Below are 19,097 nucleotides of genomic sequence, written 5' to 3' on the forward strand. Positions count from 1 at the left end.
ACTTATATCTAACTTACATTCATTTTCAACTTCAAATTTATTGAGGCAGTTTATATCAATGTATCCATAAAATAATTCAGAAATAACCCAAGTATACCATTTAAACATCTTCATGATTTATCCATTTACACACTCAGTACACAAACAACCCAGCCTCTGTACAAGTTCATCACATGCAAACCACCCATAAAGACAAAAAACTTTAATTAAAAATAAGTCACAACTCAGTGTACTGTTTCAACTGCATCTCCATTTACCAAATGGCACATTGAATATTCTCTAAAATAAGATGTTTTTAACAATCTTGTTAAAAAATTCTTGGGCAAAATATTTCTAGACTTAAAAAACATCAAGATTTTTCAAAACACTCAAGATACTATACAACTTATAATAACCTTGAAATAGGTTTACAAGGTTGTTAACCAAGGTATTTACATACCAAATAATGTAAAGCAAAAAATTTGTATTTCTAATGACAAAAAGGTGATGCATTAAAGATTTATGAAATTAAAATTAAGGCTCTTTGTTATAGTTCTTTATGTAACTTTACATAATAGCCAACTTTGGAAATGTCAGTCTTGCACATTCTTGTCAATCTACTGCATTTAAAGCAGTAGGGTATATTAAGTATTTGAATAATTACATTGCTACTTCTATGTTTGAGCATGCTTTTGAAACACTGTAATTATGAAATATTTACAATGTGTAGCCTTCAAACTTCATGTAAAAGCCCAAGTATGACTGTCTGATTTGAATACAAACAATATACTTGTAAAAACGCTTTTACTTCTCAAAATGAAATGTAAACTACTACAGTTTTAACAAGCAAACCAGCTCTGAAAAGTTTCAACGTGTGCCTGAATGTGGACAGTAAAAGTTATGTGAAATTTCTCAGACAGTACTGTTTTCCATTTCAGACTGAACTATTCATTGTATCAGTTGTTTTCTGTAAGCATGTAGAAAAATTAAATATTTTTTAAAAAAATTATTCCAAGACCTACATATACTTCGAGCTATGTCCATAGGTTTCTTGAAAACTCAATACTGTCTCGCAGGTTGTAGTGATTGGTCCACAGTTTATTTCAGGATGTGTGTTCAACTAAAAGCAACTCGCTGTTTTTCATTTCATTTCTCTTAAAAGCACAATGATATAAAACACTGAAGACAAAACAAAACAAAAAAAAAAAAAAAGGAATGGTAACCTAAAGATCAAATTCATTAGCCATGTCTCCTACTATATCAAAATTTGTAGTCAGAATTGTCTTTATTGACTTTATTTTTAATTTTTGTACACAAAGAAAAACATGTTCATATCCATCATGAACAAAAACTTAAAAAGGCAGAACTAGAAGACATTTGTGTCCTTCACCAAAGCAAAGCTGTGCTAAAGGTTCCAAACATTTCCATTTTTAAAATAAATATTTTCTTTTTTTTTTTTCATTGTCTACATTCCAGTCTTCAGAATGTTACTGGAAACTGCAGCCTATCATGAAATACACACTTTTAAACAGAGTCCCAGCTCACTGCGTTTGGTAGCTTGCCATACCATATCCAGCTTGGTTAGGTATTACAGGAGCACCTTGTCCCTGGGCAGGTTGAGCACCAAATCCACCCATCCAGGCAGCAGATGGAGATTGGCTTAAAAAGAAACAGGATGGTTAAAAAAAGTGGTGAAAAGCAAATTAAAAAAAAATAAATAAATAAAAGGAGAACATAAAAACATACTTCCTACACAACTACTTGTGTCAAAATAGACCATTTTCTTCTTTTTAATGAGTAATTCAGGTTAAGCTCTACAACATGTGATTCCTGAAAATATCACGAGCTTTTTAAGAACAAAGAAGAAAAAACCCCACAAACCTTGGCTACCAGTTGGATATGGCACCTGCCTCCAAAGGCATGAACACACACAGGTGGCTGGAACTCAACATCAGTGATGCAGAAATGCAAGAAATACCCAATACCTCATGGGCATGAACACCAGTGATAGGTTTATCAGGGCTTAATATGTTTAACTGGCACCAGATAATGAAGAACTAAAAAAGTTATTTCAAAATTATGTTAAAACAAAGAGTTTGTGTGAAGACTTCAGTCTTCAAGAGATCCATTATTTAAAGCCCACCCAAATTCTGTAACTGCACAAGTTAAGTGTCTGTGTCTAGTTCCTTCTCTCCCTGTAGGCAAATATCAGGGCTGCTAGCTCAGACTCACCACCTCAAGTCACAATCCAGAATATATTTAGATACCAGACCACCACCCAAAACTTTACCACCCTGGGTGATCTTTGTGCCTCCATCACACATGAAATGTGCCATCAGGTACAAGTCAAAGTGACTCACCCCAGTAACTGCTCATGGCAAGCACTGAAAATAAACCTTAAGCACAAAGGAGCCCCCCCTTAAAGTTTGAAACCTTGTGCAATCCTTGACCTAAATGAACCTGAAACTTAAGGTACAGCATTCTTGGAATATTCTAAAAAAATTAAATATAATTACTCACTCTACTCCAAAACCCTGTTGATTCCATGCTTGGCCATACATTCCATACGATGGTACTTGCCACCCATTAGCCATATATTGCCCATACTGTTGTGGATTTCCATATACTTGGCTCCATTGTCCCCACTGACTGTAATCCACCTGCAGAAAGAATAATCCATTGTACTTCAGGTTCTAGAGATGGTTTATTTGTGGTGCTGAAGGCAAAGTTTTGACTATATCAATCAGAGAGCTAAAACAAGCAATAATGAGGTCTGAAAAATAAGATGTCACTATGACTTAATTAGATCCCTGCACTGAAAAATATATTTGTGTGTGCTTGAAACCCCAAAGACTATTTTTGGTTGGACAGCCACCTAATCTGCAGTTAGCAAAACAGCAAGAATTAGAATTACCTCAAAGTTTCTCCCTATCTTGGATCATATCCAGAAGACAGTAACAGATATTCCATCAAAATCACTAGCCCAATTTGATGAACTGGAACATAACTGAGACAGAACATGGAACTTCATAAGAACTCCACCACAAAATTTAGCCATTATAACTGGGAAGTCATTACAGGTATAAACACAATTGCTTTTGTAATACAAAGAAAAGGTTAAGTACAGTTACCTGTTGGAAGTTTTTAGTCATATCAGGGGATTCTTTACCCCAATAACATTTAACAACATGTCCTTCAATTGTGGTTCCATTAACTGAAACAATAGCATGTGCTGCACTTTCATGGGTTGAAAACCTAAAAAATGTAAAAAACAAGCTAATGTTATGTTTTATTTCCACCTGATTACTTAAAAACCAGTGACTCCATACATACAGGAAATCCAGAGAAACACATCTGCTTTCACAAACATTCATCTTCTCAGGTAAAAAATGTTGGTGGCCCTTTTTACAAGTTCCAAATTATTCTATGAATATATGGTGACAACCTTTATTGTATCAGGACAAGTTCAATCAAGTGAAATTATAGAGAGATGAAGCATTACTACATGCACAGACCCAGGGATTTTGCTTTCTCTGTCCATACCTGACAAATGAGTAACCTTTTTCTGGAAACACCCTTATTTCCATAATCTGTCCAAACGGTGAAAAAGTCTGTCTCATAAGCTGATCTACAAAGTAAGATATTTTTGAATTAGTAATCATCCTGGTGTCAAAAAAGTTTCATAATAAGAAATAAGAGAACACTTCATACCTGTTAGCCCCGAGGCAATTCCTCCACAGTACACAGTACAGTTTTTTGGACTTGACTGATTTACTACGTCTTCAAATCTCAACTGTTTTGTATTATCTATAAAGAGAGAAGGCTGGTTTTCAGCAGTGGGCTGACTGTAACCCAGACACTTACCTCATACACAAGCATGAATTTCACATTTAACAAACACATTCAATATTTTATGACACACCAGGAGTGCCACCGCTATGCTGATACAACATACCAAAATATTCTAATCAAGATCTGGAAGGCAAGCTAGTATGTGATTTAGGTGACATGATTTTGGCTTATGTTTTATTCCCCCACTGAACAGTGAAAAGACAGCAAACACAACACAGCATGACATGAAGCTCTTACTTTCTTGTGTACTTTTGGGGGCTGGTGGTTTCCTTGTTGCCCAGTTAGTTCTGATCTGGCGGCCTCCCAACCACTGGCCTCCCATGTGTACAATAGCATTTTCTGCATCCTGAAGAGATTAAAACAGAGATTGTAGCACTTCCAAACAAAAACCATGTACAAATCTACTCCCAAGACTTGATTATCAGTTAATTGCACTGACAAAACCAGTAACAGTACTAGAAGAGTATGAAATTCTGAACAATCATAGCAAGCAAACATTAATTAACGTGAAGGCAACTGGTTACAGGGAAGGCCCTCAGAGGTAATTTGGTAAAAACTTCCTCCCATCCATTCTCTGGTTAGAAGCCAACAGCAATAATACATATACACTACCTGCATATATGCCACATATATACATGTACACCTACACACATTTATACCATACATACATATACTATACAAGCATCTGAATTAGAATGTTCAAAAGCTGCCCAAGAAAGTGGAAAGGTCACAAAGATGTCAGGACCAATCACTGAAATAAAACAACTATCATTAAATTAAATTAAATCATTAAATGTTTCTTTTGCTTCCTGGAGGTGTGCAATGGATGCTTTGTAAGTTCTCTACACATTAAAGGCATCATATGAACACACATGAGAATCCACAGCCCACTTTTAATCCTGAATATGAAACTGAAGACAATCTTTGAGTTCACAGTGTAAACAGAAACATCTGGTCAGCAAGGATAAGTTTGGTAACAGCTTCAAGAAGCAATTTGTCTCCCAATTGCTTTGGAAGAAGACAGGCACAGCAAATAATGCATATCTGAAATGCTTTTCCAAGGGCACAAAGCTTAAGGAAAAAACTGCCAAGCACAAGGGACAAAAAAAATGTAGACAAGTTAAAGGTGAGCTGCTCCCAGCTAGAATTCTCTTCTCAAACTCAGGACCTTGATCTTTCTAGTTTTAATTATACTGAGTACCCATTTTGAAAACACAGAAATACGAAAATGAAATTCCAAAAGATGATCAATAAGAAAGATTCAATCTAGAAGACAAAACCAAACCACCCCAATTGATTTGAACACCCGTGGCTCCTAAAACATGGTGAATACATAAAGGAATAGGAAAGGAAATACTGTCTGATGAATCTTACTACTACCCTGCTTGAGGATCACAGCTGAGACAAAAATGGAGCAGAGCCCAAGCCATAACTGATGCAGTCCAATGCAGGAGTTCAATTTTCTCTTAACTGCGTTACGCATTAAGAACTCAGGCTGGAGTACCTGAAGTCTGGGAGCACATCTCACTTCACCAAATCTAACAGAATGATACACTCTGAAAAACAGGCCTTGAAGTACCTGCTCAGAACAGTCACACCATAACCCTACAGGTGCTGTGGGAATGAGCAGCAATCAGGACATTAGAGTACCTTTTAGTATTATGTTTAGAATTCATCCATTAATTTCGTAGAATGAATACAAATTTCAAATTGGAGTTTTTAAGGCTGCATCTGAAAAGAATCCAATAACTTTTATTCCATGACTGTTACAGTTCCCCTCAGGTCACAGGAACCAAACACAACTGTATGATGAGGGAAGAGTGGTACAAGGAAATAACAGCTACTCCTTGCTTTTTCAGCCGCAGCACAGAACAAAGAAAGTGTAACTGGAAAAATACACTAAATCAAGGCATTCGATTGCAGTATCTTATGGCATTGGCAAATCTGAAGAAATTAAAACTTTTTTCTCTGATTATGACAGCTCCAGGTAACTGTTATAGAACATCAAAAGAGATCTGACATGTAGGACTTTTGACCACACAAACAGGCTTTACGTGCCTAAAATCCTGAAACTGTGTGGTTTTCCTATGCAAAATATTTAAGGAAAATGATTCACAGTTTCCTCATGCTGTCCTAAACATACATACAGCTCCTGTACATGTAAATTTGTTTCCCTGGGTGAAGTCTAATAAACAGTGAACACATAAACAGGCAAAACTAAAAATGGAAAATAGGAACTATTTTAAACCTGCATTGTGATTACTCACCAGTTTGTTATAAAAAGATACAAAACCATAGCCTTTTGACTTTCCAGTTGCCATATCTTTAACTACCCGTGCATCCCTGTGAAAAGAAGCACAGCTATATGAGGGTAGTATTGATAACCTGCAAAATAAAAACTAAAAGGAACCACACACACTGTATTGTGAGCATAATTTTTTCTTATAAATTCAGTTAGCCCTAAAACTACAGTCATTCCTGAACTCTCCCTATTGCTTCTTTACCTGTTAGAAAAAAGCAGTAGGACAAAAAAAATAACATGTAATAAACATGCAACCTATGCACATAACCTATACTGGCTATAACTAGAATGTTCAAATTTGAAGTATAAGAGAAACAAAGTTTCCTTTTCTAATATTCTATTGGCTAGGGTCCTCTAAGGTTTACTGTTCTATAAATTACTGTAACAATTCTATCTAATTTACCATGCATTTTCTAAATAGTTAAATGTCTTCTGCCTAGTGATACAAAATATATGAAATATTAAAAAAATCGAAAAAGAGGAAAAAATAGGAATTAAAAGGCATACATGGCCTGTTAACAGATTTCTTTATTTTTCTTGGTCAATTCTCTACCATCATTTTGGAGTTTGGGTAGCTGTAAATTTTGAAAAATTGACATTTTCAGAAATTTAAGAAAGGAGAATAAAACTAACAACAATGCTAAGCACACCAGTACGAAAACAACAAATTTACACAGAAATTTTAGTGAGTAAGTTAAAATGATTGGAAATATAGAACTGCACTGAATATAGAATGTTAAAATGTAAATACTAAAATATGTATATATAAATAATGTATAATAAGAATAAATAGAAATGAGAAAAAATCTACAACTGAGTTCCAGTGTGCACAGTTCCTTGCAGTTAGCCTTCAAGATCCTGTCCATTCTTATGAGCAATTCTGCAAAATAACCAGAATGCTATTACTTTTAATTGTGACTTGGACTTTAGAAAAACTGCAGGTCTCAGGTATAAATATAGATTGAGAAACAGAAACCTGAATTATTCTTTTTAAATTGATTTTTAAAACAGTACTACTTACCACATTAAGAGACAAAAAGCAAAGTAAACAAAACAGCAGAGGTAAGAAATAAGATTTATGATTCATTTAAAAATATGCGTACAGAACAAGAGAAAAATAAGAATTTTGTTCTAAGAAATATATTCCTGTAAAGTAGTACAAAAACGTTCATGTGCAACTTTGATTTTTATAAAGATAAACTGATAGAAGATTAACAGATTTTTTTGTAGCAGTACTCTTTAGGACACATATACTTTAGCACTCTCAAGGATTTTGTAATGTTAAATATGTTCAATTAGAACATCAGGTGATTTAGTATCACCTGAATTGTCCATGAGAAGTTTAAAGAAACATTCTCTTAACTGGCAGAAATGTGCACATATTGTAAAGCCACCATTCTTTCATTTAAGATATAATAATTGTAATTCATCCCATTATCATCCAAAAAACCAGATTTCATTCTCCTAAGTATTAGCTTTTTTTAAAACATTCCCAAGTTATTAACTAGATGCTTTATAGAATTATATTCCAATTGCCCAGTTTTCCACACTGCCAATGAAATGCAGCAAAAATGCACATAAAACACACCCAGGATACAATATATACCAGTTGTCAAGTCACTACTCTGTACACATTCTCAACACCAAAAAATCACACTTTGAGCAGTAATTAAATTTTAATAAAAAGTTGAAGGACATTAGCATATAAATTAGGTTAAAAGCACATTGCTTTCAGCAAACCAGAGCACAATTACATTACTGTATTTACATTGTAAAACACACTGAGATGCAAACCCCCCACCCAGCACAAGGAAATGAACAGCAGAAAAAATATCTCAACAGATAAGAAATAACATTTCAACTTAGAAACACATTTTCACTACAACATTTTCTGACTGATAATGGAAATGTTTATGATGATACTTACGATATTTTACCAAAGGGAGCAAATGCTGACTTGATGTCTTCTGTTGTTATTTCTGGACTTAAATCCCCAACGAACACATGGAAGTGATCTGAAAATAAATAATTTACTAATCAAATATTTAACTGCTATCTGAAGTTTCAGCTCCTGAGAAATTGATGCTCTGCACACAGCACTGGGAAACAGGAACGCTCAGGATTCCATGTGAAGAGCAGCAGCAATTTAATCTGTCCACTCCGGTTTCCCCAGTTGTAAAGCAGAAACAGAAGAATTAGTTCACAAAATTCTATTAAACACTAGATGGGAGGGAGAAAAATTATGTTTAAATGCATTTATGATAAATTATTACCACTTTGTGAAGTATTTGTGTAGAAGTGATACTGTGGCATTACATTACTTACTGGATGTATCTTTTTTCTGGCTACTTGGTGTTGTTGCCCAGTTTACTTTGACCTCCTGAAAACAAGTATAAGATTTAGTATAAATTCACAAAATTCTTACATTTTATAAGTTCATTCAAGGGTGGGTTACAACTTCCAACGTTTACAAATCATCATTTAATATAAAACACCATCATAAACAGAACATCACAAATAATACATTTCCTAAACAAGACTTACTTTTTTTTATATCAATACTTTTAAAATATTATTCTATCAATATTTAATCTTGGTAAAACATTTTCAGTGGTTTTATTAATACTTTCACGCAAATCTACATTCTTTAAATCTAAGATTACCATGTGAGCAACTTACCTTTCCCAAAATTTTTCTCCCATTCATAGCAGCTAATGCAGCAGCTGCATCTCTGTGTTCATAAAATTCCACAAAGCAATAAGGGTCATTGCTTGTATGCTGCAAAACAGAAAATCCAACAGAAGAGTTGACCCTTCTGCTATCGGGTTGCTGAGAAGAAAATCCAGGAAAATATATTACTTATAGCTAGAAACTTTCAGAATGATTTGCATCAGATTTATGAAATAGCCTTTGACATTACACTTCAATGCAAGAATTATTAAGATGGATTTTTTTATTAAAGATCTAGCAGTTTCTGAAGGATAGCTTGCTCTGAATGAGGACTGAAGTTTACTGAACTAAAAATAACTGATCAGAAAAGTGATCTGCAAACTGGATGGAAAGGGGGGGGAAAAGGGGAAGAATGGAGAGAAGAACAAAACTGCTTCATGCATATACTCAAAGCTAGAAAGATTTATTCCCCAGACATTTTCACCAATTTTCTCTTGTCCTACTTAGGAAGTCTTTCCTTTTATTTGACTGAAAACCACCAGCAGGCAGCAACCTGGAAGCTGCACAGTGTCAGTCTCAAGTTAAAAATGCCATAGCAAACAACTGGGAAATAACCTTTGAAAAGAACTCAAAATAGTTTGAAGGAAAAGGATATTAATTAATTGACTCTTAACTCTGTTAAACCTTGAGTACAACCTGTTTTTGTAGGATGGCATATCAAATCACCTTTAAAAATACTCACTGACAGAGGTCACTGAAGTAATAAATATACCAGAGTATAAAGTGCAAAGAACAGAAGAGTTTTCTGAAAAGCTGATCAAGTGGAAAGGACGTCGAGAATGCCAACCTGAACACTGGATTTGATCTACCTCCAAGATGTAATGAGTAAAAAACTCTAACCAAAACATTTCCATTAACTATTCATCATGTGCACAGACCAAAAGATGATAAACACTAATATTACCCTAAACAAGTTATTTCTCACATGGATAGGGAAGGGTCTAGCACAGAAGACCTGTTCTGGCATCAGTATTCTCACCTACCAACCTCCCCCAGTGCCAGGTAGAACACAGCTGTAACACAAGCTAAGAGAAGCTTTTTCCAGCATTCCTATTTAATTTCTGATCACTCATACACCCTTACATTGATGAACAATTCTAATCCTTCCCCCTAAAACTGGATTGTACAGCTTGAAACATAGTCCTGTCTACTTCTGAAGCTGTCAAGATGCAACAGTTGGACAGATCACAAGGCCTTTATACACCTAAAATGGTCATGGAGTCTGAAGTCATTCTCCTTAACACTGTCAGTACTTGGGGCCTCTAAAGGATGCACAATGAACAAATGGGAGAAAATGTACCTGAGACTATGAAGTTTCAATCACAAAATTCTCACAAGTTCTCTACACTCACCTCAGACGCCCCAAAAAGAAAGCCTTAATTCACCCTTCCTCCCACACTACTTTGGGAAACTCATTTAAGGCTCCTTTAGAAAATTTAGTGTAGTTTATGCTTCAGCTGAAGTGCAGCATTACTTTTAGATTGTAGGGAGGTCTTCTTTAGCTCTGAGAACTTGTCTGAACATGAGAAGAATCTCTTTTGCAGACACTCAGATCTTTAGGTGTTCACACTATCTACAAATAGTGTGCCACCAGCCTGAGTATTATATACCCCCAAAAGAAATTGAAATTTTTCAACACTTGATGCATTCATGTCACATACTCTACAAAAGAAAAATAATGACTTGGTATGCCTGGCTAAAACAGAAAAATCACAGATTTTTAAAAGGTGAAGGTGTTACCAACAATGGTAAGAACCACCTAACAATAACTCAGCTCCTAGGACAGGTTTACCACACTGTAGAAGGATGGACACCATGGACAGATCCTGTGACAGCTGCAGGCCAGTGCCAGTCTAGAATCCAGCCTGCACTTCTGTGACGGCTTGTTGGCAGGTGCTGAGGTCAGCCCAGTGCAGTCACCTCTGTGTGACTAAATACAGCTGCCAGCAATTTTTGTTTATCTACTTGTTTCATAAAGACGTCTCATTTATGGAAAGATCTTAAAACCACAAAGCCTCAACCAAGGTAAAAATGTTGGAATTTCTCACCTGCTCCTCAAGAAACCAAACTGATGCTAACAGCTCTCACCCAGCCAAAGGTGGGAGCAGCAGCACCTTATGTCTGTAGAGCACATGACAATCAAAACTGTTTCTTCAGAGAAAAACTAACAACTGTCATCTGTCAGCCTTCTGTCATTTTTCTCCAATAAACATAAAGCAAATGCAGCAGAGAAAAGCGTCACACAGGAAATTATTAGTCCAGACAAAGATGAGAGTGATTAAAGAAGCAGCAAGTTGATAATAAACTAAAAACAAAGAAATAAACAAGCTGTATGACATATTGAAAGGAGAAGCAGCCCACAGGGGAGTTTCTGCTAGCATTCCTAAAGAAGTCTGGTCACAAGACTTGCCTTCTAATACTTTCATTAACAACCTTGACAAAAATGCAATGTAACTGTCTTCAAGAAATCTGTAATTACAAGTTAGTTTCAAGCATAAGATGTAGTAAAAATGTATGAAGAGTATACAGAAACCAGAGATGAAGAACCAAAGCTTAAACCTGGCAGAAGTTCAGATTAGAGTCTGCCTGCTCAAAGCTTACTAGTTATAAACGTAGAAGGAAGGAAAAATACCAGAGGGAGAGAAGTTTTGTAGGATGTGTCAAAAAGCTTGCAGAAATGGCTGCCAACTATAAAGGTACCAGAGTATTTACAATGGAGATAAGAAAGCATTAATACTTACCAACACTCTGTGCAAAAAGAATTTATCTGGAATACTATGGAAATTTTGTCACTTTGTTTCAAGGAAAAATTAATTTAAGAATAGACAAGTGCAGACAAGAGCTATTTGTTCTGGTGCAGACAAGAGGTATTTGAACTAGTGCAGAAAAAGCTGAGGAAGAGTCAAACTTATTTTGAAGAATTTCTTATTTTTTATCCATAGCAAAGAATCATTTATTCAAAAGGAACAAGAGTTACTGAGGCTCATGTTCAAATAAAGTGAAAAATGTACAGAACAGCCATGAATAACACTTGAAATAAGTTTTCTGATCATCAGAACAATGTGGCTCTGCAAAGAGGGGGTAATCTTTTAAATAAAGTGGGATCTCATCACCAGCTGATAAAAGGTATGTCAGGGCTACCGGCAAAAAGCACAGGATTGTACCCACCAGGTCTCTCCTGCAAAAAGTTATCCCCAAAGCCAAACACGATCAACCCAAAGAAACCCACTGCCAGTAATGTCAAAAGAAGCCCTCAACTTCATCTGTTTTGGACAACTTGGGATAAAGTTACATTTTATTTGCTACCCCCCCAGATGTGGAAGGCCTTACCTCTGTTATCATTTTACAGCTTTTGCATGGTCCAATCTGGCTGAATAACTGAAGTATGAGAACCTCAGTCACATCTCTGGAGAGGTTTCCTACATAGCTACACAAGGAAACAAAAAACCAAGATTTTAAACCAGAAATTGTCATCTTTTAAAATGTAATTATGGTTTTAAAAACTTAATCAATTATAAAGAATCTCATTTTAAAGCATCTCAGGTATCTTAAAGACAATATTTACAAATCATTTCATAGTTTTAATGCAGTACTCATGTTGTTTCTAAATCATAACATTGGCCACATAACTGAGAATGAAGCTCAATTCAGACAACACTGGACACCATGACCTAGTGCCAATCATTTCTTTGGCACAGAGATGTCAAAAGCACGAAGAACATTGCTCAAGAATGTTGTGCAGAACAAGCAACCAATTGGGCAATGATATTTTAAGTTTCACTTCCCACTGAGTATCTCATCAAGAATACTTCTGAATTTGGGTACAAACACACATCTAACTCCCATGAGCTCAGGAGCAGCTCTCGGACAAATTGTGCTGCCTTGCAAGCAACCAACTCAACTTTTCTGTTTTCCTGAACATTTGGAAAGCCAGCCCACTCACCAACAGACAAGGCAATTTATGCAGAATTCTGCCATAGGAATGCACTGTACAGCATCTATCTCAACAGCCCCCACCTTTGTAATATCCCCCCCCAAATTCTGGCAGCATTATTTTAATATCACCCTGACTTCTTGATTTTTGTTAGTTTGTAAATCTTGAGAAGTAATTCCAAGTCTTGAAATACTTATTAAGTTTAGAGAAAAGTCCTAGATTTACCAGGTCACAATAATCGCTGAGAAAGTAGTGAAGGCAAAATTAAATTCTTTTTAACAATGTGACTAATTTGTGATCAAAGTGTAAATGAAGTGATCAGTTAAGAGAAAGGCTTGTCACAGTAACATATGTCAAAAGCCATGAGCAGAGGGACATTCATCATCTTCACATATAAGCCTCTCAAGACATAAAGAATTCAAGCGCAACCAGTAAGATAAGCAGAATCTTCTGTGATTTAAAAGTTGAAATAATATAGATTTTATTCATTTTACTCTGGTCATTTACAGAACGTCACAAAACTGCAAACTAAAGTCAGCCTGACCTGTTAATACAGTGAACATAAATGTGAACAAGCGTTTCGTATTGCTCACAAATTTATTTTGAGTTAACTAAAGGTGTGCTCTGAAATTGCTCTGAGAGGCAACCCTTGAAAATTTCTGAAATGTAAATTTTGTGTTCGACAGCTGGACTTTCATCTGGATCAGCAAAATTAAAAAGGACACTGTTTGTTTTCATCAGAACATCACACAATGTTATCAACAGATGTTTGTTTATGTTGTTCTTCTTTCAGCAACTGTGGGGCAATTCTGCACTTTCTCAGCAGGACTCCAAAGCTACACGATCCAGAGTGAGTTTCTGAAGTATCACCTAAATACAGAACCTCCACTAAAATCCTTCATGTACTCGTTAGTTTCTTATTAAATATGTATGAATTAACACAAGTCATTAACAGAAGCCTGTATTGTTACGAAGCTTTTCAGTAGAGAAGTTAAAAACTGCAGAACTCCAAGACCCCTTACAGGACAAACTGTCCATCTCACTGACTTTTCAGCTCTATCCTGAAAACTTAGTAGTTAAACATTCATCCATACTTTCTTTTTTGCAATATTAACTAAATTTTTGTTAATCATTCACCAAGAATAAATTGTAAATCACTAATAGCTTTTAGTGGAAATATTAACCTTTGCAGATACTACTAAAATCAGATGGAAAATGTGTATCCCAGTAGGAATTCCAACATAAAGGATCAGCTTATTGCTAGTACTGGTTTCTTCTGTATACTGCAGAACAGGATTCATTAATACTGAGCCTTCACAGCACATTGATACAGTAACACTGATATGAAATTAAAAACAGTGAAGTCTTATTAACATTATTTCTACTGCAAATCAGATGCAGTAAAGAGTACAATTAACACTAACAAAAAAAACAAACATCATCCTCTTCTGCATAATATTAACATGTATTTGGGAAACACAAAAAGTCTGAAAATCAAGCTGGAGAATTCCTCTTGGTCTGACAAAAATCTAAAAAATAAGAAAGGCCAGGGAAAGCCATTCCTCAGCAATATATTCAATGAAGGTAAGAAAAGCTATACTAACTGCTAGAAGATATAAGATATACTAAGTGGTTTTTTGATATCACCATGTCTTCAGCAAGACAGTTGTGAGAATGTTGCATCACGAACCTTAGCTATGAAACAAGCTGCCTTTTCATAAAAATCGGGACCACCTTGACTGCTAGATTCAGATGGGATGTGAAATCCTACTGGTCCATTAATTCCCTAAATGTAGATGATAAATACTGCCTTGGTGCACAATATTACCATTAGTCAGATGCATTCTCACCCTTCCCAAGCTGCTAAAATTCAAACTTCAGTAACGCACACACTGAGAATTCTGCACAAACAGTAAAGTTTCATGTAGCAAGGACAACACCCAGAGAGACCCAAATCTCTCCAACTAAATGTAAAATATGGGAATACAAACCTCTACAAATTTGAAACAATATACTAAAAACTTAGACTTGATGGTTACTTTCATGTCTTTAAGCAGACTGCAGTAACATCACCTCGTTCAGTACAGTTAGATAGAAAGGACTTTAATAAAAACATACAAGCAAACTTCTTCAGTGTAAATGTCTGAATACTACAGAACTAAAGAAATAAATATATTCACCACATTAGGAACAGACACCTTACCTTTCTGGAAACACAAAACTTTACTCAGCTGATGCTAATCACCCACTACACATGGCCAGACTATGGCTAGCTTTCCTCTTTCCAGCTGCATTTATACATGATGTAATAGAACAGCATCTTCTACTTCATGAAATCAAAATTATCAGAACCACACCTCAAAAAAACCAGAAGACTCCTAACATGCTATTTTGATCTTTTTGGACTGTTACATTCTAGAGGATATATTATGCAAACTTTTTTAAAATTATAAAACCCGGCAGAGCAGAAGCACTTACTAAACTTTTATAAGTGGTCTCGGATGATGTGATAGGGCAGCAAAAGTTGTGGTTTTTTGCACACAGGCAATAGTGTTTGCTCCCTTCTGCAAGCCTGGAGCACTTAAATACCAATTAATAAGCAGCTAAAAAAAAAACCCAACAACCCATAGACAGACAGATGTCCTGACATAAATTTTTATCTACTACACTTCTGAATGCTGCTGACAACACAAAAAATAACAAACTGCTTGAGATTCAGAGATGTTGTAGAACTATTTAAAGAACACAAGAGGCACGTATCAGTCCATAATGAGTTTTGGAACTCAACTCTTTGGCTTGAGCAGAAAAAATTCTCTTTTTGAAGGTAAACAGGTTTGTATTGCATCCTAGACAGGGAGGTAAGAAAGGGACATTTACAGTCACTACTTTTAGGTCCACCAAACTCCCTTATATACTTTTTTGAGGATAGATAGTAAATGTGATTTATCTCTCACACAGGCAACATGCAAGAAATGGCAGTTTCCATATTTAGAAGATGAAATTATGTTAAACAATAAGGTAACTGATGTGCTCAGGAGCCCATGGAAATTCTAGCAACTCTGTCTAGTGTTTATGAGCTACTGGAAATAAAATGATACCAAGAATAATCCACTCTGTAGCCTCCTCCAAGAGGCAACATTCCTGTACAAGAGCTGAACTGAAAGGAAGTTCAAGAGAAGTGAATCCGGGTGAAGCTTTACTCCTGTACCTTATCCACATTCCAGACTTGGAATACAGCATGGCAAGGCTGATGAGATAACAGCTGTAGCTATGCAGCGACTTCAGAACAGTCACTGAATACCTACAAACAACACAAAACACTTCCAAAAGCATTAACAAGAATATGCAACTTTGGAACTTTTCTGGTTGTCTGTGAGAGGCAGTAACATTAGCAGCACATCAGATTTCTGATAGTTTAGTTTAACTTTAAAGTAGAAGCAGGACTTTGATACAGCCTGTGAAATCTAACAGTACTCACAGAAAAAAAAGAGCTTTCAAGTGTTCTATTAAAAGAAAAAAAAAATCAGAACCTCAGAGCCCATTTTAGGGCCAGCTAAAAAATTAAATGTGACAAATTACACAGAAAGGCTCCCATTCTTGGAAAGTTTTTTGGCAGAAAAAAATATCTAAGGTTATTCTTCACATCTCTATAAAGATAAGAAATAAAAATGCAAATGGTGTCCATTTTCTATATCAACCCTCAGAAAATATTCTGAACTTTTAAAGGTTCGTGACCTATCATGACTTGAAACCACACAACAGCCCTGTAAGAACAGCAAATTGAAACAGCCCTTATTCCTGAGCTGTTTAAGATGGGTGTAAATGTTGAGTGAACAGTGGTTAGGTAGGTTTTGCTTTTTGTAAGTAAAAAACCACCAAAAACCAAAAAACTTGCAACTGTTAAAAAAGAAAATTTAAAAGAAATAAGAAGATGAAAAGAAAAATCCTTCCTAATTTACATATTTTTAATTTCATTTATTCCTTCAGGAGTGAAAAATTAAGGCATTCTTCAAGTACTGCTTATACTATCAATCAACTGCTTTTGCACATGGTCAAATAGCTACTGAAACAATTTGTTCTTCACTTACTCCCCCCACCCCCTCCTCAAATAAACCAAACAATGGAAACTTAGAAGTCCAACTAAGAATATTTTTATTTGTTGTTCCTGGGGGACAGTGAGTTTTATTTATGAGATCACAACTGCTCTATATATGAAAAGCAGTGATCAGGATAATAATCTTTAAAACACAACTTGCTATTCTAAATTTAAAGACATTTCAGATAAAAAGTAGGGACAAGAAGGTAAAATGTAAAAAATGCTATAGTGAAATTTTTATCTTATATGAAAAAAGCCTACAAATAATTACAGGAAAGTAACACTTTATTATTGTGGTTACTACAGAACTACTAGGAAATAATGTGCATGCTGTTTATTAGTTTAACAAATGAAACAGTCACATGTGTGCAATAAACCATTTGTGGCAGCTGTAGAGATGCTATTTTGGACATCTTAGTAGAAATTTATTTTTTTCTTGTTTGTAACCAAGTGGGCTATGTAAGGTCCTTGATGGATATGTTACTGGGAAGGACCCATGGCCAATGTGGTACCCAAACTTGTTGGCACTAAAAGAACACTTTAATACTTAGTGGGAATATAGCAGTTCTTAAAAAGAAAGAAAAAGAGACAATAATGAAGAAAGGAGCCTTGAAAATAAAACTGAATAGAACACTGTGACTCTGCTGTTTCCCTCCTCCTATTCTAAAACAACACTCGAACTTAGGTCTGCTCTGAGGGCCAAGCAAACTCAGATCATTTGGGTAATCAACACGAAAAGCATTCCAGATATGCTTATTTAAACCATACATCCCAGGAAGCAAGGACTAAGTACTTATACTACACTATAAACCAGTTAAAAGAACTTTGCAGACCTAGAGAGGAGAAGAAACACGAACTGCCTTGAGAAGCCTTAAATGCCAAGTCATCATTTTGGTAGAGAGAACAGAATTATGAGACATTTTACTCTGTTTCAGAGTGGCTTTCAGTCCAGACTATCTTGGAGAGCTTTTCTGAAGGCTACTGTCCCGAAAGCTAAATAGACAAAGATTTCATTTGCACAGTCCTGAGCTGTGTTTGTCATCTGGGCAGCACGAGCATGAGCCTGCCTTTCTCCCAGGGACAGCCCGAACGCGGCACCGCTCACAGAGCCCGAAACACCCTCTGGCAGCTGCACTGGAAATCTGGGAGCTGGTTAAAATCAGCAGCAGCACAAAATCCCTGCTCTCAAGTGCCCAACCACAAGTGCGAGCCTCCCTCGTTTAAGCCAACAGGACAAAGAAAATTCATCAAAAACATATCTGCAAAGCTGAAAAGAACTCAACAGCAACCCCCAAAATGTTCAAATTTGTATTTTTAAACAGAAAACGCATGACAGCCACCAAGTGACTGAAGAGCCCGGAGAGACACGGCCAACACACAGTTATTTCTTTCTGCTGGGCCCGATACCCTGTTATTGAACCACGCCGTGACACGCTGGAGGGAAAAGCGATCCCTCCCGGTTTCCCGGCGCTCCCCATCCCACCCACCGCCGGGAGAGCACAAAGAACTTTCCCAGTGCCGGGACCGCTGTGCAGGGGGGGCCCGGGGGCGGCCTGTGCCCTCCGGGAAAGGTTTGGGACCCCCGCCTGCACCCCCAAACCTCCGGGGACGGACCCCGGAGGCTCCGAGGATGGACCCCGTTATACGCCGGGTCCAGCTGCGGTTCGCCCGTGTTTTCCTTGGATCGGAGCAGCGCAATCTCCGTGCGGGCCGCCGCGCCCCCCTCCCGCTCCCCCTGCCCGGACCCCGCTGCCGGCCCTGCCGCACACGCTCCGTCCCGCTCAGCCCCCTCCGCTCCCCCGGCACCCCTCCAGGCCCCGGCCCCGCTCCCCGGGAGCGCATCCCTGCCCCCGCCCCGCTCCGCCCCGGGCCCGATGCCCACCCCGCCGCCCCCTCCCCACTCACAGGGTCCGGGGCTGCCCGTCGTCTTCCATGATGGTGGGCGAGCGCCGCTCTCCGCAGCCGCGCCCGGGGGCAGCGCCGGAGGGGCTCGGCGGCGCACGGAGGCGAAGGGAAGGTGAGGAGGGTGCGGGCGGCCCCGGCTCCCCTCGCTCCGCGTCGCCCCCGCGCCAGGTCCCGCGGCCGCAGATCCCGAGCGGGAGAGGGAAGCGGCACCACAAAATGGCGGCCGCCACCAGACGCTCAGGAAGCCGCGCTCTGCGCAGGCGCCGCCCCGCGCGCTCCCGGACCCGCTTCTCCTTCCC

At 37.5% G+C, this 19,097-nt stretch overlaps 1 protein-coding gene across 3 annotated transcripts; it reads right to left on the minus strand.

Moving 5' to 3' along the window:
• Positions 1–169: 169 nt before the first annotated feature.
• On the minus strand, positions 170–19,097 carry TIAL1 (TIA1 cytotoxic granule associated RNA binding protein like 1). Of its 3 annotated transcripts, none has more exons than XM_058840790.1 (12): positions 18,799–19,097; positions 12,194–12,290; positions 8,813–8,911; positions 8,459–8,513; positions 8,061–8,148; positions 6,099–6,174; positions 4,069–4,177; positions 3,691–3,786; positions 3,523–3,607; positions 3,111–3,234; positions 2,500–2,639; positions 170–1,638 (listed from the first exon to the last, which is right to left on the minus strand). In XM_058840790.1, the coding sequence occupies exons 1-12, from the start codon at positions 18,825–18,827 to the stop codon at positions 1,521–1,523; spliced, it is 1,116 nt and encodes a 371-aa protein (XP_058696773.1). In that variant the 5' UTR covers positions 18,828–19,097; the 3' UTR covers positions 170–1,520. The 3 variants fall into 3 exon arrangements, with proteins under 3 accessions (XP_058696773.1, XP_058696772.1, XP_058696774.1); XM_058840789.1 differs by having other exon boundaries at positions 8,813–8,962; positions 18,799–19,060; XM_058840791.1 differs by lacking the exon at positions 170–1,638 and adding an exon at positions 2,894–2,986 and having other exon boundaries at positions 2,504–2,639; positions 8,813–8,962; positions 18,799–19,068.

This window comes from Poecile atricapillus, chromosome 6, assembly GCF_030490865.1.
Source record: "Poecile atricapillus isolate bPoeAtr1 chromosome 6, bPoeAtr1.hap1, whole genome shotgun sequence".
NCBI classification, from domain to species: domain Eukaryota; kingdom Metazoa; phylum Chordata; class Aves; order Passeriformes; family Paridae; genus Poecile; species Poecile atricapillus.

Bases quoted from the DNA above. Each gene is read 5' to 3' on its own strand.
- TIAL1 (XM_058840789.1), bottom strand. From the start codon at position 18,827: ATGGAAGACGACGGGCAGCCCCGGACCCT. The intron at 8,963-12,193 runs GTAAGGCCTTCC...TTTTCTTCTCAG, and splicing joins GCTGTAAAATGATAACAGAG to CAACCCGATAGCAGAAGGGT. The intron at 8,149-8,458 runs GTAAGTAATGTA...ATTTATTTTCAG, and splicing joins CCAGAAAAAAGATACATCCA to ATCACTTCCATGTGTTCGTT.